This window comes from Zonotrichia albicollis, chromosome 3 (genome assembly GCF_047830755.1).
Source record: "Zonotrichia albicollis isolate bZonAlb1 chromosome 3, bZonAlb1.hap1, whole genome shotgun sequence".
In the NCBI taxonomy this organism is placed as follows: Eukaryota; Metazoa; Chordata; class Aves; order Passeriformes; family Passerellidae; genus Zonotrichia; species Zonotrichia albicollis.
The window spans coordinates 106896916-106922198 of NC_133821.1; the positions used below are offsets into that span (position 1 = coordinate 106896916).

At 36.4% G+C, this 25283-nt stretch overlaps 1 protein-coding gene across 46 annotated transcripts in view; it reads right to left on the reverse strand.

Moving 5' to 3' along the window:
• RIMS1 (regulating synaptic membrane exocytosis 1) overlaps positions 1 to 25283 on the reverse strand; it is a 307441-nt gene that overhangs the window by 177589 nt on the left and 104569 nt on the right. For 40 of the 46 annotated variants that reach the window (XM_074538418.1, XM_074538423.1, XM_074538435.1 and 37 more), the window contains 2 exons: positions 10902 to 11115; positions 9090 to 9101 (listed from right to left, as the gene is read on the reverse strand). The exons of 1 other annotated variant lie outside the window; for it this stretch is intronic. In XM_074538418.1, the coding sequence (XP_074394519.1) occupies positions 9090 to 9101; positions 10902 to 11115 (226 nt within the window). The remainder of the gene's footprint in view (positions 1 to 9089; positions 9102 to 10901; positions 11116 to 25283) is intronic. 5 more of the 46 variants (XM_074538438.1, XM_074538392.1, XM_074538398.1 and 2 more) reach the window with 1 other exon arrangement.

Below are 25283 nucleotides of genomic sequence, written 5' to 3' on the forward strand. Positions count from 1 at the left end.
GACATTACATGGCTAAAAATACACTGAATTTTAATCCTGGATGAGGATTAAGGCTATTTATGATAAAAAGAGAAACAGCAAGAGAGCACAGCCTACATTTAGCCCTCATAATTTCCTTGTTCTCTTGAAATTTTTTCAGCTACTTGTTGATTTCTCATAATGCATAATAGGTCAAAAATCTTACCAAATCTCTCTTTGCAGTAAGATCTCTTTCTGGCTAAAATACCCCTGGTTTTGTGGTGCCAGAATAGCCCAGGAATTCAGTTTACTAAATTTAGTTCTAGTTAGCATTCCTATGTTATTTTATAACTACTAAAACCAAACATTTTTGCCTCAACAGTGTACATAGCTATGAACATTTTAAATATTAGGACTCATACTTAGTCCTAGCCCCCAGATATCACATTAAAAATCCCATCACATAGAGGAATCTTACATGAATGAGGACTACAATGATTGAAACTGAAAGACACAAATTCCAAAAATAAAATGATCAAGTAAAGAATTCATTGGGCTTAAGGGGCACACACTGGGCTGTCAAATCAGCCTGAGATTAAATGAGTGCACTCTCACATGCCTGTAAACTGACAGCTGGTTTTTGTGTGATCACATGGAACAAGTGTATTCAGAGGCTGAACAAGGGGATTCAGTTAGTGTTGCCAAAAGCTCAAGTTTTTTAGGGAAGAATGATGCATGATTAGAAGACATCTTCCTTTTTATGGGATCCTTTTACAAGACTTTTCACAGTTACCACAGCTGGGAACAGTTTGAAATAAGGGACATGATGCTGGATTGACTGTCTTCTAGCAATAAAATACAGCCAAGTACATCTAGGAAACAGATCACTGCTGGAAAAACTGAAGGTGCATTGCTCAGATAAAAACAAGCCCCACCAGGTGCTGCCACAGGACTTCTAGCTCTGACTGAGCCCTGCTTGCACATCAGCAGTCAGCTCTGCTGGTGCACCATATCCCCTCAGGCATCCCACAGAAGAAAACACTTCTTCAAGTCTCCTGAGCCTAAACACATCCCTGGACATCTGCATGATTGCTACTCTGTTCTCCCTCAATGCCTTTGCAGGAGAGACAAAAAAAAAAAAAAAGTCTCTAAAACTAAGCTTTCATTGGAGTATCGACTGGAAGAGATATCAAGGATTCTTTTTTCTGGGTGAACTAGATTAAAGTTTAGATGGTGTGAAATATTTGCCTGCCTGGTTTGTCTCTGTAAAGTGATCCCTTCTATTTAGCCCTCCACAGTAAGGAGGGCTTCAGATAATATTTTTCTACACTTACAGATTTTTTTTTTGCACCAAAATTTCAACTGCAAATGACAAAAGACAAACCCACCTCTCTTGGTTTGCCAATAAATGGCACATTGTTATGGGATTCTCCATCCAGAAATAGATGTGTTAGTTTTGGATGCATTTAGCTGAAGCATTCAAAAAATAGCTCAAAATTATGACATTCAGGGTCCTGTCTGACAGATGCCTCTTTCACTGATAAGCCACCTCTCACATGAACAAATGCTGAGTGATTATATCAACTGTCTGATTCGACACAAGTACACACATTTTATGACATGCAACAGCAATGGCATTTTTATTTAATTTCTATCTTCTCAGCACTGCACACTACAAATTCATTTCCAGTGGTCAGACCTGCCATATAGAAGCACATTGGAAAAGTGTGTTATATCCTGACTCATCCCACTCTCATGCAGATGGACTCCCCAGGGTTCCCCACTGTCCTCCACTAACATTGCAGACCACCAGTTTCAAAGAGCTGTAAATCTACCCAATGAAATGAACTTATTCCCTAAAATGTTGATATAATAAATACATGCAGAGAAACTAGGCATGTACAAATCAAATTCACCTGCGCCAGTCACAGTCTCTGGATTAGTCACTAATTTCATCACCGAGATGATTGATTTCTTTATAAGCTGAAAAAACATAGTTTGTAGTACTACTGAGGCAGCTAAATATTATAGTAAATCACATTCTTAAAATTTAAATTTTTAAGAAAATTTAGATACATTTTTTGATCTTCTTTATTAAGATAGGGTATTTGCTTATTAGTTCCGTATTCCATAGCAAAAAAAAAGTAATATATTTATTATATGTGGTACAAAGAGATCTCTAATCTCTTCTATGATTTCTGCAGTGCCAACAAGTAACAAATTATTCCATTACAGAAATTAAGATAACAGAAATATAGTAAATACACAATACCTTGCAAAGAAAAAATTTTGTTTAATTTGAAATGCAATAGGGAAATCTGAATTCAGAATGAACAACTGCAAATTTTATGTGGCAATGAAAATGCCAGTGGAGTTTTGGATTTTAAGACACCATAAAGGCAATAGTCCAATAGTAATAGTAGGGAGATTGGATTTGACTTGTTAGCAAGAGGTAACAATAAATTCAAAGCAATCCATATAATGAATTAAAGGACTTGAAAAAATAGGACATTGTGGAAAATTAACACAATTAAATGTGCATAATACACTGAAAGGATAGTCTGAAATAAGGGACATGATCCTGGATGCAAGAACAGTTCCAAATAGTCAGAGTGATCTCACAGCTGAAACTGCAGCTGGCTATCTACAGGTTTGGCAGGGATTTAAGGCTGAGTTGGTTTCTACTGATTGTAACATTACTGGAAATACACTGAAGTAAAGAACAACTGGAGGACTCATAAACAGATTTCTGGAGTGACTATGCTTTGAAAATTATCATCTACACAGACCAAGCTAAACAGACATCCTACCTGTAGCTAATCAATCATATTCCCAAAATCTGAAAAAATACATAAACCTGAAATATTTACTGTGCAATCCTTAAATATTTATCAGACTTAGTATTTATGAGAATATTAATAATGATTCAGCAATAATGATTTTTTCATAAGAATAAAAGGTTCCTCTTACAAATAAAGCCTTCATTAAAGAAGAAATGCTCCATTCAAAATTAGGATTTTAATTTTATGTATCATTATTATTACAGCTATCTACATTATTGATGGCACAATTGCAAGCAAAAGGTGATCAAATACTATTAATGCATTTCCAACCAATCAGAATTAATAACTATAAGCAGCAAGATGTAGAAAGAAGATTTTATTTCATGCATATAAAGATACAATTTTAGAATTTTTAATTTATTTATATTTTTTCCTCCTGATTTTATAAAATTGTACACATATTCTGACTAGTCAGAGATGATCAGAATTGTGGCTGGTTTAAACTGTTCATTTTTTCCTTTTACCTTACACCAGATATGCATATATTATCATATTAAATCTATAAGGTCATACTTGTTCATTTTCAACACTGTATTCACTGGATAGATAAGGATCAAAATCTACTGTAAAGTTACAGTCTACAGGATCATATTGATTATATTAAGGTGTATGAACACATATAGCTTTCTCATTACTTTGTGTTACAGCACTAGTATTTTCTTTCATTATCCTCCTTCTTCTTAAGGTGCACCACATTAAAAAAATCTCAGATTTCAATTGCTATAACTTGCTTTATTTACTTGTGGTTTTAAAATATATCTGCAGTTGAAACTAATTAACTGAAATTATCTTCCTTTACACAAGACTTTGAAATCTCATCTCCTTACTTACAGATATTTAGGTCATAGATGAATCATATTTGACAAGAGGGGAATAAAAATATTTCTATATTGTTGTATTTTCTGAAAGCAGTACTTATTAGAAAAGTAAAATAAAATAATTTCAGCCAAGATGTAAACACTAACTCAAAGTATACTTCTGGACAAAAACACAAAAAGAAAAATAATTTCAATATTTTGTATTCTGTCTTTGTAGTGAAGCTGACCCAAGTCAGTTAGGAAGATGTTCCTCTTCAATACTGACAGCACTGTATCCCATCTGGAAAAGCAGCTTTTATCACAATGGAGCTTTTATCACATTGACCTCCCACACCTCAGGTAGCAACTGAGCCAGCAGGATATACAATATTTTTGGGAGAACCACTGGAAGGCTCTACTGCTCCTGCTCCTCGGCTTTCTATCATCAACTAAATTGGACCAAACAGAATATGAGATCATGAGTGTTAAAATGATAAAATACTACATTGAAAGAAATGAAAAGCTCAACATTGATTTGGTAGCTTTGGTGCTTCTTTCTCTCTGAATGCTGAAAAAAATCATCATAGTGTTAGTGTTCTCTCTAAAGGATTCTATAAAATTCTGAAATTCATTTGTCCAAAGCTGTAAATCACAGAATTATTCCTTAACAGAACTTAAGGAGATTTTGTGTAAGCCCATAATGTTTATAGTTACAATAAGCAAACAAGTAACAAAAATGACATGAAATATCTTTGAGTTTTCCACTGTTCACTCTGCAAGGCAAAAGACACATGAATATGCCAAGCTGGAAGGAGCAAGTTCCCTTAGCATTGAGGCATTGGATCAGACGACCTCCCCAACCTCAGTCCTTCAGAGATTCTGTGACTGCTATAGCATAACATCTCTTTCTGTCCCAGAGAAATGGGCACATAAATAATAACTCCTCAGGTGATTTAAATACCTTGAATCATTAACAGATTTCAAAGGTCAAACAATTGGGTTGCCCTGTCCTTCCTGTATTAGGCATTGTAGTAGGATGCACATATATGGTATGCATGTACATTCGCTTACGAAAAATCTGTACAATATATGCTTATACATACATATACTCAGCAAACTTGAAGAGCAAGCTAATTTTAAGGATTTCCCTAGAAATTTTATACACTTGTATTTGTTTGAAAGCAAATTAACTTCCCACAAGCAGAGGACAATGATCCCTCCCCCCTTACTTGAAATAGAATTCCTCAATTTCTTGCTGGCCTTTGTTTGGTTTTTTTTTCCCTGCTAGAAGCAGCAGTTCTAGGGAGTCATTACTGAAAAGCAGTGCTTCTTTCATGATGCATACAAACCCCATATCTTTTGGAAACAAATTACGTTGAATGCTACAGAGAGAAAATGTATCAGCTATCAATTTGCAATTTGCTATGTAATTTACATCCTTCTGTTGGATTTTTCTGTTTTGTTCTACAGCTGTGTTAGTCAGAGCATACAGTCTTTTAATGGACAATTTGACCTAGGAGTTCTGTTCAAGAGATGTAAAAAAAAATCCTGACAATCCAGACATTTTGTTCTGACAATATTACCAACCTCTGTTAAAGCTTTAGTACACAGCTGAATTGCATGGCATATGTAGTCAAGTTGGTAAGGCTTAAATTAGCAAGCCATTATGTAAGCAAATTTTAAGTATAATTTAAAGGAACTAAATTACAAGCTCCCTGAAAAAGCCGCCTGACACACAATTAAGCAACTGTTTCGAAGATGTCTTTCTTTCCAAGTATAAATCACTGACATTATACTAAAATGAAAACAATCTCAGTGACAGCCAGATCAGAAATAGGACTCTCTTCTGCACTGATTACCAGCATTATTTTCTGCAACCACATACTACTAAGTTCAGTGACATAAATTCTCATATATTTCTAATGTATTTTACATCTGGATTTCCCACCAGTTGCCCTTTACGTATGGAAATAGAAAAAAGAGAAAGCAAACTGGTCTATTCTGCAAAGCACAGGAAAATTGTAACAACATTTACTTTTAACACTTGCTCCTTATTTTTTTCATTTGAAAGTTGATAAAAAATAGTAATCCTAATGAAACCTCTACAATGGTAGACTGATTGCTATGGATAACTATATAGCTTAATCTGGAACATGGATCTTCCACCTAATTCTGTCAATGTCATACATATTTCACTTAGTTCAATACACCCACAGCACCTCACGAAATATCTGAATTTTGATCCAAAGAAACTACATTTGCTCATTCATTTTTTTATCCTATACTGTATCTCCTCTTCTATAAGGAGAAAGAAACACGGATCAGGTTATCACAAAGGCAATACGTATTTTTGCATTACCTAACCAAATACTGTGAAAAAGCTTCGCAGGAATGAGGAAAGAAAAAAAGTTGTATTTTCAGTCATTTTTCTGCTTTACAAGGTTGTGGTACCATGGCAGGGAAGAACAGAGAAAGCAGGGGCAGCCAGTCCATTGAGGTTGGGCCCTTCCCACCCCTTACCAAACCATGGACAACTACTAGTTGGACATTTTCCCGACTTTTCCACTGCCCTAAAATATTTCCAAAATATTACCAAAATATAATCAAAATATTTCACATCACAGGAGAGAGTGAATGGAACAGAGGGAATTAACTTAAACCCACTACCATTTTGGCAATTAAAATCTTGGTGTACAGAACATAACTAAAAAGATTCAAAATGGAAGTGTAGGCCCTCTATAAAGAACTAAAACCACCTAGGCTATTCTGCCAAAATAGAAATGTCAGCTTTCTCTTAAAGAAAAAAGAAACCTACCTGACTTCCTTCTGAAACCTTATCTCACATAACATTGAATTAAACCCACTAAATGTGGTCTGCCTGCAACTATATGAAAGGAGAGCAAACTCAGGTCAGAAGTACAAAGGGCTAACTAATACTCAAAAAACATGAAAGAACTTCAGAAACATATTTGAGTATGCACTGACATTTCAGAGCAATAATTGAAATTCATGTAACTCAGTAGTCCCTAGAGTATGCCAGTTATTGCCAAATAATTTTGGAAGTGTAATGGAGTCATTTCTTGATCAGCCTAGGATGCCTACTAACTCTCACTACAAGGTGTTTTGGGATGTCCTTTATGATTTTAAATTAGGAGAGAACATATTAAGTCCTGCAATATATATTTGAAAAAATCCTTAAGAAATATTTGGCACTTACTTGAAAAGGTCAAGAAAAGCTTCAAAGTATTACATTTTTCAAATATTTAGCTACAATCAAGAGCTGCAAGGACCTCTTAGGGACCTTGTACATTGCCCTACAGCCACAAGCAACCACATCACATAAATCCTTTCCTAACCTCATTAAATTTAGCCTTTAAAGTTTTATTGAGCTCTTTTTCTTTCCAATAAGCCACATGAAATAAATTCTCAAGGTTTTAATGCTTGTAAACATCTTTTTTCAAGCCAGGAGTGTTTAGGACCAAGTCGTACATATTTGGTCTCATGTATTCACTGTCCTCTATTCTCATGTTTAAATTTTCTGCATTTCCACAGATCAATTCCATACTTCCAGTTATCAACTATAATTGCTTTAGGTCTTGTCCCCTTAATCTCCCCAAGCCTCCTCTCACATGAGCAGCTCTCCATTTTCTGGATCATCCTCTGATTGACTTTCTTTGTGCCTGTCACAATTTGTATTTGTAAAAGATGGGTAATGAATGGGAAACAACACCCAGGTGAGGGATCATTAATTCTCCAATGCTACAGGAAACACCTGAATCAAAGTTAACATTTGACTTTTCCTGAGCTGACACTTTGGTAATTCACACTTCAGCATCCTTGCCAAACGATGCACCCTTAACTTGAAGAAACTTGGTGCATGTGTTTGGTATCAATATAATTTATTGTGGTAAAAAATTCATGTGGACACTAAGGGATAAATACATTTTAAAAGTTTTTACTGATATGAAACTTGCCATATGTAATTAGTCAGGAATGTTGAGCCATTGAAAATAATTAAGAAACAATATTTTTCTCATTTTCTCTATTTTAATTGTACCAATTGTTCTAAAGCATGCTATTTTTAGGTATGTATTAATATTTTGAAATTAACTTATTCTATATATTACATTAACTTTTGGAGAGAGGCACTGCTAAAGCAATGGTACTTTAAAGAAGTGATCCCCAAGTTTTTCACACATTCAGGACTAGTTAGTATCGTTAATTTTTCAGCTGTTAAAGAGAAGTAGCTCAGCTTTATCACACCATATAGAATTTATTTTCACACATTACTATTACGGCATTTTCTTGGCATGTGGAAGACTGGAGTTCAACACCTAAACTAACCTAAACCTTTAGAAAAACCTAAACTAAGAAAAGTGCAAATTATAAGGATGTATTTAATTGAATTTAGGAGAATCCAAACAAGTCAGATATGTTTTCAGAATATATCTTCAGAGTAGCTCTAATACTAACATATTAAAAACCTACTGCAATGCTCAAATGTGATAGAAATAATTTTCTCTTGGAATTTAAACAAAACTAAATTTCAGGTTACAGGAGTGCTAGTATTTAAAATGGGGGCAAAACACATAACACCATATTGCAAGCATAACTCAACAAAGAACATATCAAAAGCTACACTGGATTGTAAATAATTTACACTTGTTTCAGCTGAGGTACCAGAAAAGCTACCTAATTGCCATACTTAATACCCCAATTAAAAATCTGGAGTACTACCTTTTGCAGAAGTGCCCCAGAAAAGGTTTTGAATGCACGTGCACTGCTCTGCTCAGGCACTGCCACACCTGATGCATGCACAGGGTGCAGAGAGGAGCAGGGCACTCCCCTCACCTATCTGAGACAAGGCACAGGCAACACTGGGGAATATGCCTGCGCTTGATCCTAAAAGTTCTGCAGATTTTTGAAATTATAACTAGGCATTCAGAAAGGATTCTCTCCACCTTGCTCACAATACTTACGTCCAGTTTGTTTGCCTATATGTATTATTCCAACGTCAATCAAAAAGCTGATTTTACAAGAATTCCCTGAGTTTCTGCTGCAGCTAGAGGTGAAACACAGCAAACCATGTAAAACAGTGTAAAATTTGAATTAAATACTAAATTAGATTTCCTGAAGCTGATGGAAGGACCTTGCATGCAAAAAGTCAAAACCGTTAACTAAAGATGTGTATTTATGAAATAAAATTTTATTACACTTTATTGGCTCCTCTACTTTTTAGCCTATAAGTAATTCTCGGTCCTTAATTTCTTTTATTGTCATAACTTTGACAAGAGTCTTGGGTTTCCTTGCTGAGCTGTCTTCAAGGCCTATGTTCAGCTAAGGGACGTGCAGGGCCTGGGTGTCAGGATTCCTGTTTTCCCCCCTCCCCTGTGGGTGATTATGAAATTTCAGTTCAGTTTTTCACATTAATATGTATCCCAGTTAACTAACAACATTATAACAATAAATTATAAAAAGCATGGATTCTAACCACTTTGTCCTCCTTTGGGAAAGCATCCAAGGAAGCAGAATAAAAAGAGAAAAGAAAAAAAGAAGAGATAAAGAATAAAATAGGCAAGTATTATTAGACAGATTTCAAAGAAATACAATTCCAATAACTCTCTACGAAGAGACAAAACCACAAAATTAAGAAAAAAAGAGCTTTAAATAAAAAGATGACATTACTGTATATGTTGAAAACATGTTTTCGTGCCCTGACCCACAGAAGCATAAACAATATAAGAAACAAAATGCAAGTTACAAATGAAATGACACTCTTCCATTTCTGTGGCTTGAAATAGGGGGTGAAAAATGGTTAAAATACATTTCCATTTTTTTTCTGAATAAAGTTAAGCTGTATCACATGCACTCATTAATAGAATAATGTAATACATCAAAGTAAACTATATTTTCAGAGACTTGCTCTGATGACACCATCTACAGGTGACACAATGCAATGCATCTATTTTTACTAAATGCATCTATTTTTACTAATATTAATACATGCACATTTTCATTCAGTTTACCTACATAGTTCTCTTCAGCATGTGAATTTAATTTAATTGAGACTCACAGGTACATTGAGGCTATGGAAAATCTCTAAAACAACCATGAAATGCATCTTTTTGGTGAATCATTTTTGCTTTACATGAAATTTCAGAAGGCCTATTCAGCTGATGTCCATCTTAAAAAAAGTGAAAAGGCCACAAACTTGTTCCTTTGTGAATATGATTATCTGCTATACAATCTGTGTTCACTTTTAGGTGAATTTGTGTTGATACCAAGAGCACCTATAATTTTACCCTACAAAAGCCTGGCATCTTAAAGCCACACAAGAAAGTTGCCTCATCTCATGTCAGAAAATAAAACTGTTCACGTAATAAAAAGAGATGCGTAAAATTTACAGCATTTTATTTTAAATTATATATAAAATTATTTTATATAAATTATATATTATATAAAATTATACATAGATAATATAACTTATATAAAATATTTTAAATTTTAAAACATTTTAAAATTCATAAAGTTTTACAACACACCATAGTTCTTGATGACCAGCCAAAAATAATCACTGGATAACAGTATTCCAAATTTAGATCCTACTGCTCCAGTATGAGAGTAGTCAGAGGCTTGGAAGGGACTGACTGACCAGAGGGTACTCTTGGATAATATTTGGTTTTGTGGAAAGCTGCTACAGCTAACTCATGCAAATCAGACAGAGAACCATTCATTTCACTTACCTGAAAGTAGGATGCTTAATCCAGACTAATCTGAAGTTTTATTCTTTAAAAAAATTTTAAATAAATTGGCATAACACTTTTCCTCTGCCAAGAAAAGTGGTTGTTTTCTGGTTTTTTTAAACCAAAAAATTGACTGACTTCATGTAAAAGCAATCTATAAATGTTTATGACAGGCTCAATGAAAATAAAAATGCAATACTAAATAAGGCTTCAATAAGAATTTATTAATGTGGAGTTGTACCTGAGCAAAAGGGTTTCTTCTTTTATTCTATGAAAAACAAGTATATTTCCTACAAGCTTTCGCTCCATAGAACTGGACACTATTACTCTTTTGCTTTAATTAACTCTGTGATTCCCAAGTACCTTGGCAATCATTAGATACATTCGTTTTACTTGTATGATTTTACATTGATTTACGTGTATGATACACACATCATAATGAAGCAATGAACGAAACACTTAAGTAAAATGAAGCATGAAATGCCAAACTTAAAGTGAACAATCTGCAGCATGACAATGTCAGGAGGCTTTTCCTTAAGAGCATAATGCAGAACACTTACATTGTTTGATCGCAGAGAGACACGACCTCCACATCGAGCACAGAACTTGGTCCGGCAATAAGAGCACAAATGGCCACAACCATCTGCAAACTTTGTTTTATGACAGATTCCACATGTTGGAGCATCATCCTTGTGCTCTCCCTGGTAACGGCGGGCTTCTTCCCCTATCTTTCTTACTTGCTCTTTATAGCTTTCAAATTGTTGATGCAACCTCCTGCATAGATGAGAAAAAAGTTTATATAGCACGAATAGGAGGAAAGATTACTACTCTGTATTCCTTCAGTTTGCAACTCCATCTAATATTTTGGGCCTGTTCACAATACTACATGTACCTCATATCAAATACACACTGCACACAGAAGACTGTATAGGGCAATCTAAAGGAAAAAAAAAATAGACATCTTTGTTCTTGAAGGCTTACCTCAAAGATTACAAACCAATCATTTCACTTGTCCAGAAATTGATCCAAATGCGTATACTGAACAAAACTGCCTACCATGTACTGAATAAAAGAAATAACTGTGTGAACAAATCTGCATCTTTTTAACCAACTTAATTTATTCATCAGGTGTAATCAAAATATGTAAATCAATCTCCAGTTTCAGTGCTTTCAAAATCTAGATTACTAACACATGCAACAGATATTTCAAAACATGGTCTGTGATGACACTGACCTTACAAGAACGTGAGAACATCTTTTTATTTCAAATTTGTATCTTAACAATCTGTTGTGTTTTCTCTTGTTAAGTATGAGTGAATACTTAAAAGTTTGCTATCCCTCATTATAGATATCCCAGCTTAGCTGTAGGAGTATACAGAAGCATTAGCAGGTGCACAGGTTCCTAGGATGAAGACTGGTGTTGAAAGAAGCAGCACTTCTCCTCCAGCTGCCCCAAACAACAAACACCCTGACCCTATGCCCACCATCTGGAGAAGCATGCTGCTGGCACAACACACTCACCTCCTAAATACAGCTCAAAAAGACCTGAGCCAGCCTAAGGAGGAGATTCCAGAAGGGCAAAACTTGGTCTTTGCCACATGCTATGTAGAACTGTAAGGCTTTTCCAGATGTTGCTTCAAATCTACATCTCCACGGATAACGTTTAAAAATCATGAGCAACTACACAGATCATGAGTAGAAAGAGGCAATCTTGAGTTTAATAAATGGAAACAGTAGGTGTGTTGTCTATAGAGGTCTTGGTGATATCCTTTATCTCTGCTCTGAGCTACCTCTACCTACTTCCTTAATTAGCACTGACTCACACCATTTAACCAGTGTATTTTTAGTGACACAATGCCATGTTTCTGTGGGCTTGTGTGTGTGTGGAGAACTTGTCTGGAGTTTTAAGATGTAAATTATCTGTGTTATTTGTATGAAACACTTTTTTGGTTATGTGGATATTTTTACTTTAACATGATATTCAAGCCTAAAAAAATGATAATTCAACTTAACTCACAGGAATTGTGGTAAAACACACATAATTCAGTTGGATAGGAATATTATTGCTTGTGAATTGTATTTCAACCAGCTCTCACACTAAAACCAGTAACATCACATGGGTGCATTCTAGTGAGAATGCAACAACAGCAAAAGCTAAGCAACTGAATAATCTATTCTCCTCAACTACAAACATGATACATTAAACTTAACGCTTTATTAAATCAAAAGCTTGGCAGGAGCAGCAAAGGGTTTGTTTTGTTTTATTTTTTACTAACCTGCTTAAAAACCTTTGCAGTATTTAGTACGATGAGAAAAGTAGGTCAAAGAATTAGGCAAAATACTGGAGAAACTTAATACTTTTTGCCATATAACTGGATTACACGTATGAATTAACTTATCTTACACAGCTTCTTACTTATAATGCACAAAAACAACTTAAGACATTCAGGAATTTTTATAATAACTAGCTTAAAGAATGCAATTAAATAATGGAGAGGTGTGTAGGTAAATTTCTTATTACATCAAATATTCTATTAAAAAATGAAGCCACGGAAACTTAATTCAGTTCTCCTCCACCAGAGTAAAAACAAAAGCCCTGGCTGTTCACTAACATGGAAAGGGAAGATAACAGCAAGCACTGCCCTTCTTCCTGTTCTTTTCCAATTATACCATCTACATTTGAACATTTCTATCTCAAACAAAGCTTAGGAAGGGTATTAATACAATTATGTTTTTGTCCTTCTGTGTGCACCAAGAGATAGATGAACATGCTACAAACTGGGCAAAACTTAAATGAGATGAAATTAAAGTTCTTTATAAATAAGTATCACTTGTTTATAGATTTGTTAATTTCTGAATCCATGTAAGACATGTTTTACTATGAAGGCTTTGAAACTTTTATCTTGCATATCACACACAGCACTACTGAGGAAATGCTGGCATTTTATCTACAGTGAGAACGGAACTGGAAAAAACGACTGCACATTTCACAGAGCAGAAAGAATCTTACCCAGCTCACAGCAGGTCTGGTTCAATTGGCTCTTTTTTTTAACGACCTTTTTGAGGAAAAAGCTGGATTTCTGTATCTCTGGCTCTTCTATAATGGTGGCAGAAAATCCCCCTCAATAGTTTTGCCATATATTAGAAGCATTTTAAGTATTAAGCAAGAACTAAAATACAGTTGGTAGGTTTTGACTTGTTCTTTAACTTCCAGGCTATTGAGCACATTTTCATCAGAAGACAAGCACCTAAAGGTTAAACTAAAGACCTAATAAGAGCATATGATACATGGCTTGGCACAGCCTTGAGGCAGACACCAATGCAATCCCCTCTAACAGAAAGAGCAACCAGACCACTGTGTGAGAGGGATATATGCATACACCCATATGATTTTTCATCATGCACCCAAACATTTATCTGGTTCTGCTACAGGAGTGAAGGGCACGTGCAGGATCAGCTTACTCTGAGACATTGCTGCAGCACTTCACCCGTGCAGACTCTGAACAAAGAGCTGCATCCACCCCAGTGGACGTCTCCGGGGAAGGCGCTGCTATTTCACACCCACAGGCATGGCACACATGAGTGATCAAAAAAATCCCACCATGGGAGAGTCTTTGGGCCCATCACATCTCCTGTGACTAAACCACACTCCACTATTGCTAAAATACTGGAGAGACTGAGCAGCTTGGAGAGGGACATCAGCCTCGGGACTTTGCTGCAGCTGCAAAGGGGGTCAGCATCACTACCCACCGAGCACAAAAACCAACACACACTTTGCATGCCTACAGGGAAAGACTTAACCCGCTCACTTTTACCATGTACATAGAACTCAACATATATTTAGGTTGCTGCTGTTTTTTCTCCAAGAAAACATGATGGCTTCCTCCTCCCTTTTTTTTCAAAGGTATTTCACAAAAACCCCGGCTTCAGCTGTGCTGTATATGTACCATATTTTCATTTGAACATTCATTATTTTAATTTGATGGTAAGACTTTTACTTTTTACAGTGTAAACTAGTAAAAAAATTACTGATAGGCAATTCTTCAAGGCTTTACTCACATCTTCATATACTTAGCAAAAAACTGTAAGCCTTGAATGAAGACACTTGTGATAAATAACTTACATAATTTAAACTTTTCAGACAGCATACTGATATAATTAGGAGAACAAACAATGAACACTGAGGCCATTTATAACATAGACTGATCAAAATGTGTTACATAACACAGAGAAATTATCATTTATGTTGTTGGATTCTTTGCACCTGGACCAAGATATATATATATATATTTTATTATTTTAATTTTTTAAATTACAATTGAAGGCTGTAATTTTTAACAGACTATATTATTGCTTCTTTTGCTGCTTTAAATTCACATATTAAATTATATTTTGCTGTTTTAAATACCTATCTAAATTATTTGTATATATATCCTGAAGAGTAGAAAGCTTCAAAATATCGCATTTGCCTATTTATGCTCTGTCTGCACAGATTATATAAAAAATTTCTAAGATTTGTGTCTCTTTCGTGCAGTTACATTTTAAATTACTTTAAATGTGGAATGAAATTATATTTTGTACTTCCTTACGAATCCAGTAGGTGGCAATGCAGATCGTATTTTCAGTCTCCTAGTTCAACTCAAATGGCTGTCTCGAAATTAAACACCTGATGTAATGTTATAAAAATATTATGCCCTGTCATGAGTTCATGTTAGTAGAAAAAGTGCCGCCTTCTAAGTGACACAGCCTTAAGTAACTATCCACCAGCAACTACCACGTCTGAAAAAAAGCTTAGCAAAATGCAGCATTTTGTCCTCTTCACCCACACCACACAAACACATCATCACACAGAGCTCACACAAGTTTTTCCATAAGATAAGCAGGCGTTTAGCAAGCTCTGTTCTTGGCATTCTTTTTTTACGACAAATAAATAATTTAAAATGCAAACAGCAATACTGCGTATGCCCACGAAAGCAACAGCTAGAGCTAAAAACCTGTTGGTGATCCTTGAGCATCTACATTGAAGCTGTGACCTGAAAAACGTTGTTCAGCTGCTCTGTAGAGCTGGAATTACCTCAGTGGCAGCAGATGCCTTGCTGGTGTGCCAGCCCTGCAGCACCATCTCATGGAGGTGCTTCCAGAGGGAGCTTCGGCCTCAGCCCCACCAGCACCTCAGCTGGGAAAAGCTCTCAACTCATTCCAGCTTCTGGGAATATACTTTAAACAACAAAGTCCAGACAGGCCATTTCAGCAACTTGCTGTGGATAGTTTTGTATGAATAAAGAGAAATGAGGGGTTTATGGGGAATCTAGCATGTGTTGACAAGAAAAACAGCTAAAGTTGAGTGGAGAACTCTTGATATATTTTCTGGTTACTTCATTATTCATCCCATGACATAAAAATCCATTTTTAAAATCTATACCCTCTGTACAGGTAGGACAAGTTAAGATTGAATAGTAACAACATATCTAACTCTTCAAGCTCCCTTGATGTAGCAATGTTAATTTGAAGACAAGGATATTTTTAAATGTTTGGGGGTGTGCTGCTTTTTTAGCATGGGCAATACTTGGTTTGGTTATTTTGTAAAGATGAAATAACTGCAGGATGTACTTGTATTGCAAAATATTGGACTTCTGTGATTTTGGATGTTAATATTTCTATATTAATGCTAATATTGTATTTTTTATTTAGTGTGAACTGCTGCTTTAAAAACCAAAGGCAAGCAAGACATGGTTTCTTAAGGTGTGAAACAGGTAGCAATACGATAAATCAACTGATCTTTAGAGGTAAAAAAGGGTCATGTTTCTGTAAAAGAAATACAAGCATTAATCAAACTCTACCATCATTCAAATGGTAGAGTTAGTGGCTTTCGTATCCATATTTTCTCCTGCACATACTGACTGCTTCTGTTTCCTACTGTCCAACTTGTCACTTTTCTTTGACTTTACTTACCACCCATTTGATCTTGCCCTAATCACATTTCCTGTAGGTCCTGTCTCTCACTCCTACACATTTTTAAATAAATATATCAAAATAGTTATTATAGACATATAGTATGTTCTCTATCCTACAATAAAAACAATAAATATTCCTCAAAATTTCAGTTTTACCTGGCCTGAAGCTTTCTTCATTCTCCCCTGTTCACTCAACACACAACTATGGACCAACTCCATTTTCTCTCAACTTGGTGTTCCCCTGCCATCCATGACATTTTTCATCTCCCCAGCAATCACCTTAATCCAGCTGGGCGCCAGCCCTTCCTTCTCCACATGCCAAGATCTCTTCTTCTTCCTCCCTGTTTTACTGGTGCAAACACAAATCTCACCGTGCTTGTACTCATAGGTCTGCCTCTACCTCACATTTGTCTCCTCTCCAAACTGAAATGTTTGGCATAGATACTGACTCCGGTCAAGGGTGACCTGTACACCAAACTTCATAAATTGAAACAGAAATTTCCTTCTATCTCCAGCACAACTTAACACCTTCTCCATTCTGTTTGCACTCGAGACCAATAACCACTGTGCTGAACACTGGAGTCAGACCTACTTAGACCTTCACCTAAACTGTTGTATAAGGGGCTAATTTTGCAAATTAAAACCAAACCAAACAAAAAACAAACAGAAAACCACACACCCAAAAAACTCCCCAAACCAAAAAAAACCAACCAACCAACCAGCCCCAAAAAAAACCTCAAAAAAAACCACCAGAACAAAACACATTGAAGTTTAGCTGATTTCATATCTTTCCAGCTTAAACATTCAGCTATCACCAGCTCATCCCTCAATTCCTTTTTCTGCCAGTGCAAGCCTGTCAGTCTGATAGTGTAATCACAGTTCTGCAACAAATATAATTTAATTTATTTTACCTCTCTCTTTGTATTCCTCCGATGAATCTGCTTTTCTACTGCATAAAACATAAATGGCTTATCTTCACCTTCAAAGACTTTGACAGCCTATTTCCATCCTGCCTATGATTTCTCATTCAGGACTGAGATGCTTCTGCTCAAGTTAAACTTTCAAGCAAGAATCACAGAATGGTTTGAGTTGGAAGGGACCTTAAAGATCACCTAGTTGCAAGCCCCCTGCCATGGGCTGGGACACCTTTCATGGACCAGGCTGCTCAAAGTCCCATCCAGCCTGGTCTTTGAGGACTTCCCTTTGTTGCCTCTAGCATGGGAGTAATAGGAACATCACTGCTATCACATTATCCTCCTTAAAGCTCTCCTTCACCTTGATGCCTGCAAAGATCTGGACAAAAATTAGATATGTCAAAAGCATGTTAAAACTTTTACTTAACAGGCTAGACAATACAGACTCTCCTGTCTGTTTTTACTGGTCTATTATTTGCCTAACACCTACAGTGCAGGCTGCCCCAGTGACAAAGATCACCTTTGTTTCTACACATGTGAAAACCTCCACTCACAAGGGTTTTAGTGCATGACAAGTGCTTACAGGCAGTATGGTAATACCAACCTCCCAACACGATTCAGAAACACATGAAGATAATTTTTAAAATTTCTTTTCATCATGTTATGATTCTAGTTATTTACTTTCTGCTTTCCAGCCCTCAGACAATATACTTAGAGTTTTCCCCATGTCTATGAGGGGCAAGGCATTTTTAATGCCTTAGTATTTTCCTATAGGTCCATGACACCAGTCCAGGAGAAGCAAAACCACGAAAAATTTTATTGTGAGAATCATGATAAAATTTAGACTTGGCCAAGACAAAGGTTTCACTTACAGACCTCACACAGGAACTTAGACTTGGCCTTCACCACTGGAAAGTTGTACACATGTAGCAGATACTTCCTCCCTATATATAAGTTGTCTTAATTCCAATTCCTTTCTATAATCTGTTATCAAGCACATACTCCCTGGCAGCATCCTCACAAGCCTGTACAGGCTGTTGCAAAGACGTCCCACACCTTGTCTAGAAAGTGTCCCTGCTCATCACATCAGAGAAGAGACACACCAGCAAAGTGGTGTGGGCTGCAGTTTATTCCCAGGGCTCTTATCTGGTGCCTTTTCACCAGCAGGAACAGTCATTTTCAAGTTAACATTTTACTTAGGGCTGGTTTTCTGCAAGCATATAAATGAGCTCATTAAATAACTTGTATAAAATGCAATTTTTCATCTTCCTGGAAGATTTACTAATGCAGATTATTGGAAAACTTTATTTTCATATACTTCTATTTGTTGGTGGTTTTTAAAAATAACTACAGCCCACAAGCAGACTTTTTCCTTACACAACTGAAGAACTGTGAGTCAAAAATATGCAATATCTACAATAAGGAATTTACATTCCAGCTTCCCACAGTTCCTCCCAAATGACCGATACCCTTTCTCAGGTAAAAATGAGAAACCAGAGAACAAAGCAAACAACATATAATAGTACTAAAAAAGGCATAGCTGAGAAATTCAGAAAGAAACTGTGCATGTCTTCTATTAAAAAGCATTTACATGTTGAGATATATTTAGTACTGAAGGAATCAGTGCCTTCTGCTCAGACTCAATTGGCAAAGTGAGAGTTTGACTGGAGCCAGTAGATGGGTGGTGACAACACCCCACAGTGTGTCAGTGCCTCTTCCTTTGGTCTTAACCAGTCTGGCCATTCTAACACACCTCTTACCTCTGCTGGCAGCCTCACCAGTATCAGTTATCCCATGTAACCATCACAGTTCTGCTGCATTTTCCTGTGCTTAATTTCTTCACCACTCAGCTCTCCTAACACAGACAGTGCAGCAGGAGAGCAGCTGGTTTGCTCTGAGAAGTTGTCATCAATTCCAAGTGAGAAAGTTCAGAAAGTTTCATGAGATGATACAGAGCTGTTAGCAGCCTGGACTTTACCAAATGCAACACCTAAAAAGTTATAGAAATGTCACTATGTTACAGTCCCACTCTTACTACAGCATTAAAACACACATTCATGCCAAACATTGTCTGCCTAATAAACACAGGACCTATAAGCATACTCAGCTTTTTAAAGACTCCTGAAATTACTCATGCAAAAAAATGCAGAGATAAATGGCTGTATTATTTTATTTGCCATTATTCATGTAATATTGTTGCAGAAAAAAAGAGCCATAATGACTGAGGGACAGCAATACCCATGCAACCATATGGTCAGTCACTCCAGGAAACTCAGTGGGGTTAGATGTGACTGAAAGAAAGAAAATCTGACTCCATACAGTTGCATTAACGTTTATGGATTAAAAAAAAAAGCAGAATCAGAAACTGAGGAAAATTATTTGACTGCAGAAGTGTGAGCTTGAGCATCTCTTGCACTTGTGACTCTATCAGAAATATGTATCTCCTAGAAAAAAAGACTAGGAAAAAAAAGCAAAATCAAAATAACATTATTTTCTACAAAGATTGTTTTAAAACTGAATTTGATTTTCCGTAAACATTGCTTTAAAACTGAATTTCAGTTCCCAAAAATTTGTCAGCTTAAGTCTCCACAAGATCCATTGTAAAAAAGGCCTGAGAAATTTTCTCCTGTTTACCCACATTATCAGACTGATGCTTTAACTTTTAGCTTTCATATTCTTCAGATTCTGTACTGCCTCACTGTGTGACTCTGAACTTCATGTAAAGTGTTACCAAGTTCTCTTCACAGAGTAGTTCGACAAAACAATCCTTTTCCAGCCTGAGAACCAAGGACAACTTTGCAGCTTTAGGCTCAAGAAGTGTAAACAATAGTGAATTGAAGAGAGCAATCTGTGAGGATGAGACCTCATAACCTGAAGCTGTAATTGGACAATTGACCCAAATACGTAAATGTACTAAAACTTATAAAAGTGTGAAAACTTGTGACCGGTCATCCATCCTGGGTCCATCCTGGGTCAGTCTTGGGCAGAGCCCCAGCCGGGCTTTTGTGCTGCCCAAGGTGTGTCCTTTGAAGGCCTTTCAATAAACACCTAATTTATTCCTTTAACTCTGTCCAGCCTCTGTTCTAGGTAGCCACTTTAGGCATCAAGACCCCAACAAGGAGAGCATCTTCCAGAATCTCTTCAATTTACAACACTCTTACAATTTAACCCCCACTAAACTGGGAGGCAATCTCAAGATTTGTCTCTTCTCAGCTATTTCTGAAACAAAGAACTGTTCACCAATTATATATATATATATATATATATATATATATAGTTTGATTTTTTAAATAGTTTTTGTTTTATGCAAGGCTTACTTAAATTATGAAATCAGGGCTTACTTTAACATTAAGAGAAGACAGACAAAAATACTAAAGGCAATTAATAATGTTAATTTGCCTTTGTATTTCAGTGAAATTTTTTCTTTCTCTGTGTTTTCTTTATACAGCATAGCAGAAGAACTGTTTTAGTGTAGGTTTATGGCAGAAAACAAAGATCTCAGAGACACCCAGCCATGCCAGTACAATTTATGACATGACACAGCATATCCTTTTACGTTACTGCATTTGCAGATACAAATAATTTTCATACCCAGTTTCTTATTTAAAAGAACAAGCCCTGAACTATGTTAGACAGAGCTACTCTAACAAAAACTTCTAAAAAGACTGCTGGAAATGCCCTTAATTTTTTTCCTTAGCAACTGACTAAGTGATGTCTTCATTTTCCTCATTTATTTAAATATTACTGATTACCAGTATATTACTGAATTTAATCCATCATTCCACTCTCTTCTCCATGTTGTATAATAGTCCACAGAACTTGTCTTGGATGAGCTGACCTATGAGTTTGTGGTGACACAACAATGCTTTAATGCCACGGAGTGATCCTTTAAGTAGGAGCCTCTGAGCTCCATAGGAAATTTCTGCAGTAAAATACTATTTTGTGAAGTGGCTCTGCCAGCAAATGTCTCTCAAAATACATTAAATATATGAGTAAAGAATGATTTGATTTATTTTCTCTTCAAAAACATCAGTTTCATTTTATTATGGAGTACAAATATCATTTATTTAAGCTAAACTTCACCACAATCAAATTTTTGTGAACAGACAAAACCTAATCTGTTTTCAGACTGACGTGAAGGAGAATTAAATAGTGTTCTCTTCAATTTATTGAATTAATTTATTGAATCACATAATAGGCTACTGCAGGCACTTTTTTCTCTAAGGATGGTCATCATATCACAACCAATCAGCCATTAAACTCAGAATATTAAGAAAGGAGCAAGGCAGGGAGAAGAGGATGGAGGTGGGAAGGCAGGGTGCTACAGTAGAAAAGCTCAATTAAACAATCACAGAATCAGGGGAAAAGACTAATGAAAATCTTAAGGAAAAGTTTTTAAAAGGGAGGCAGAGATTTGCACCTACGCAAAAACACACACAGGTACAAGTATTTAGCTCTCTTGTTCTGAATACAGAACTAGTAACCAGTAGACATATTATTGAAGCAATACATGAGAAAGCAAGTGAAAGAGAAGCCCCATTTACCCAACCAAACCAATTAAAAAAAATAGTTCCTTAATGCAACCGTATCTAAATTGCAATTAGCAATCAGAGTAAGAATAGACCCTGCTATACTCTGACAATATTGGTTTTGCTACAGTGACACAGTGGGAAAAGATGTTTAAACACCCTCTCATCTGCTGCAAACAGTACAATGCACATAAGGTGGTAAAAAAAAAAAAAATCCTCAGTGCTGGAATAGATCCCATCAGTCAGCTGGCACCTGGTAAAAAGTTTGGAAAGTTGAGAGGTATGGGTCCTGGTTCAGCATTAACAGGAAATTACTTAGGATCAATGCTTATCAAAACAGCATTCTGAAACAGTATTTCTCATACATACATATGGAAGAAAAAAGAAATCTCAGTATTTTTGGCATCCAATGTGTTAAACAGATGATAGGTATCAGATGGCAATACAGGGTGAGTAGCAAAAATATGACAAACCACAGTGGTCTGTAAACAGAGCAAAGCTACTGAAATTCTAACTGCCATATGGTGGTAACAAACAGGACACGTGCAAAACAGGAAAAGATCTCACAGTGAGGGGTGTGATAGGAGCCAGCAAGATGCAGAACTGAAAAAAAATACAATAGGACTGCAAGCGCAACAGTGATAATGTTTCAAATTAATTATATTCAGCTGAGGCTCACTGTGTACAGTATGTCTTCTACCTAAAAATAATTTAACAGCCTTGCTGAGAGCATCTCTAATTTATCATCCTGTTCACCTTCCTTTATAATTTCCATATTACAAGGAACAAAAAAGGCTCCCACATCTATTTTAAATATACCATCAAAATGCTTGAACACAAGATAATGATTAAGCTTGTCTCCAGCATTACTTGATTCTCTTCATTCTTCTCGATGCCTAAGTAAACATAAATGAAAAGCATATGGCATCTTAGTGAATTAGAAAATTAGAAAAGGAGAACATTAACTGGTTTATTTTATGCTTGAAGAATACCACATGGTAAAATTTAAAATGTCAAGGCTCTTTATGATTTATTTTAATTTCTTATTTTAATGAACTCTCTATTTAAATTAAATGTCTGTGGTGGTCCATCCTGAGGAGGATGGGCTGGAAAACAGCCACACTGCAGATAGCACTACTTTGAGAGGCCAGGATAGATAACATCTAGTCAGGTGGGTGAGAAGAAAAGAATGATGGGAACAGTTATGTAAATTAAGTTATTCCTTATAAGGTTATGTTCTGAACCCTGCCCTCTGATTGATTCCATATTAGGTATTGTTTCTGTTTGTCTTTGTTCATTGGTTCCCTGCCCTGAGTTAATTATGTGAGGTTGTGTCTGTCTCCTTTTGAGGTCTTCTGGAGTAGCTCCCTACAGCGTACAGCTTGTGTTTTTGTGGCACATTGATTGTCAGCACACCTGTTATTTCACTTTATTAAACTTTGGGTTCCAGCACTCCAGTTGTACCCATCCCTGTTTTATTTACTGCCAGCTCCCAGCTGATCTGTCCCAGGGTTGCACTCACCAATGGCAATGAGGGCTCGTCCCCCACACAACTCAACCAATGTCCTCAAGAATACTATTTGTGAAAGAAAACCAATGGCATTTTTCTCCATATTTTTAATGTCTACTTTTTCTCCAGAATATGACTGCTCATAACTATTTTAAGAACATTGTCTTGAGTTTGAAATTATTCCCAGCAGAAAAATGGAACCTGTTTTGTGATGAGCATCCTTGCTTCTTCATGCTCACTGAGACTGTACAAGCTAAGAAATAAACCTGTGTCATCAAAAGAATTTTCTGCAAAACTGTCTCACCTGATGAAGTCATTAAGTAGAAAGTGTAAGTCAAAACTTAGTGTAAACTATTTTTTTCTTTGATCTAAATTACCACAGCAAGACTGACAAAAAAACATGACATTCAATTTCTGGTTTTCTTCCCTTTTCCTTCCTGTATCTATCAACATTTTGATTGATTCCCAAGCCAACTATTTATGCCCAAACACTTATGAAAAGACATTCCCATAAAAAAATCTACTCCACACAGTTCAGTACTGCTAATATTTCAAAGTATGGATTTTATTTCTATAATAATGCATATTGGATAAATGCCATTTGGACAACATAGCAGAAGAATATCAAGAGGGATGTTTCTCTAACCACGTGCTCACTCATCACATCCAGCAGACCCACTGCAGCTCTCTCCTGAGGAGTCATACTCATCATAGGCATGATTTTAAGGGAAGAAAAGCTTCTGCCAACCTATTTACCCTTTAAGTCATAGCAGAAAACCCCTAAGGCTCATTTTAAACCAATAATATCTTAAATAACAGGAGTGAGTGTCCCTTGGGAAACACTGTGCAAAGTCTACTAAACTTTTATGATTCTGCCTGCCACTCTGAAGTACCCATAAATTTGGAAGAGAGACATTCCTCCAAAGGTTTTCCTTGGTTAGTATTTTTCTGCTGTTCCATAGTGGCTCTCACAACAGCCCACTACACAGTGCAGAGTCACAGAGATTCAGGCTCCCTGATCATTTCAGATCACCACAGAGGTCCACAGGCTGCTGAGCCATCACATGCCATGAGCTCAGACCTTCAGAAAATTTGGTTCAGTCCCACAGAAGGCTCCAAGTACAAATCTGATACTCCAGTGTAACTGTGTCCATGGACAAAGCACTGAAAATTTTTGAGTGACCAAGAATTTGTTCCAGAGCACTTGGATCTGACCATACCATCAGTCTTCTACTTAGTCTCTAGTAGGAACAGGTATTTCATTCCCCTTGGATAACCCTTTGCAGAGCCAAACACTGTAAAAATTTAGTTCCTGTCATAACTCAGTATTTTCTTAACTTAAAAATGGATTTCCAGATGGAGCTAGATGTAAAGAGTATCAATCTTTTACATCAGGCCTTCTTATTGCTTGAGCCAGCAGCCTCTAAGCAGAGTTCTTGTCATTTTGATGACACTGAGTTGCCCTTCTGCCAAATTCACAGATTTTTCACAACAACATGGAAGAGTCACAGAATGCAACCACTGTTTTGCAGTCTTGTTCTGCGCCACATTTTAAAAGTCACTCCCTCCCTTTACATGGGGTATGTAATTTAAAATCCAAAGCTGTGAGTCAAGAGTGCTCAAGTGACATTTTTATCCACTACATTGTACCATATTCTCTAAAAGCTGAACAGAATGATGAAGAGTGGAAGCTGTATGGGTATCCAGAGTGAGATCCTTCAAAATGGATGATGATGTCTTATCAGCTCCCTCCACCCAAGTGGAACAACTAAAAATTTCTTTCTGTCAGCTCTAATCTGAACAGCCACAGCGCATTTCTGAAGTAGAAGCAAAAATCTGGAGGCTTCAAGAAAATTCTGGAGCTGGCCAACAGCAAAAATCCTGAGAGTTTTTCAATGTTTCAAAGAAAATCACCTACCAAGCCATCTGTGCATTGCACCACACTTTGGTTTGTTGCCAGGATAGCAAAGAGGTGAGCTGCACCCAGAACACTGACATCATCCAACCATGTCACTGATGTGGCCTCATATGTGCC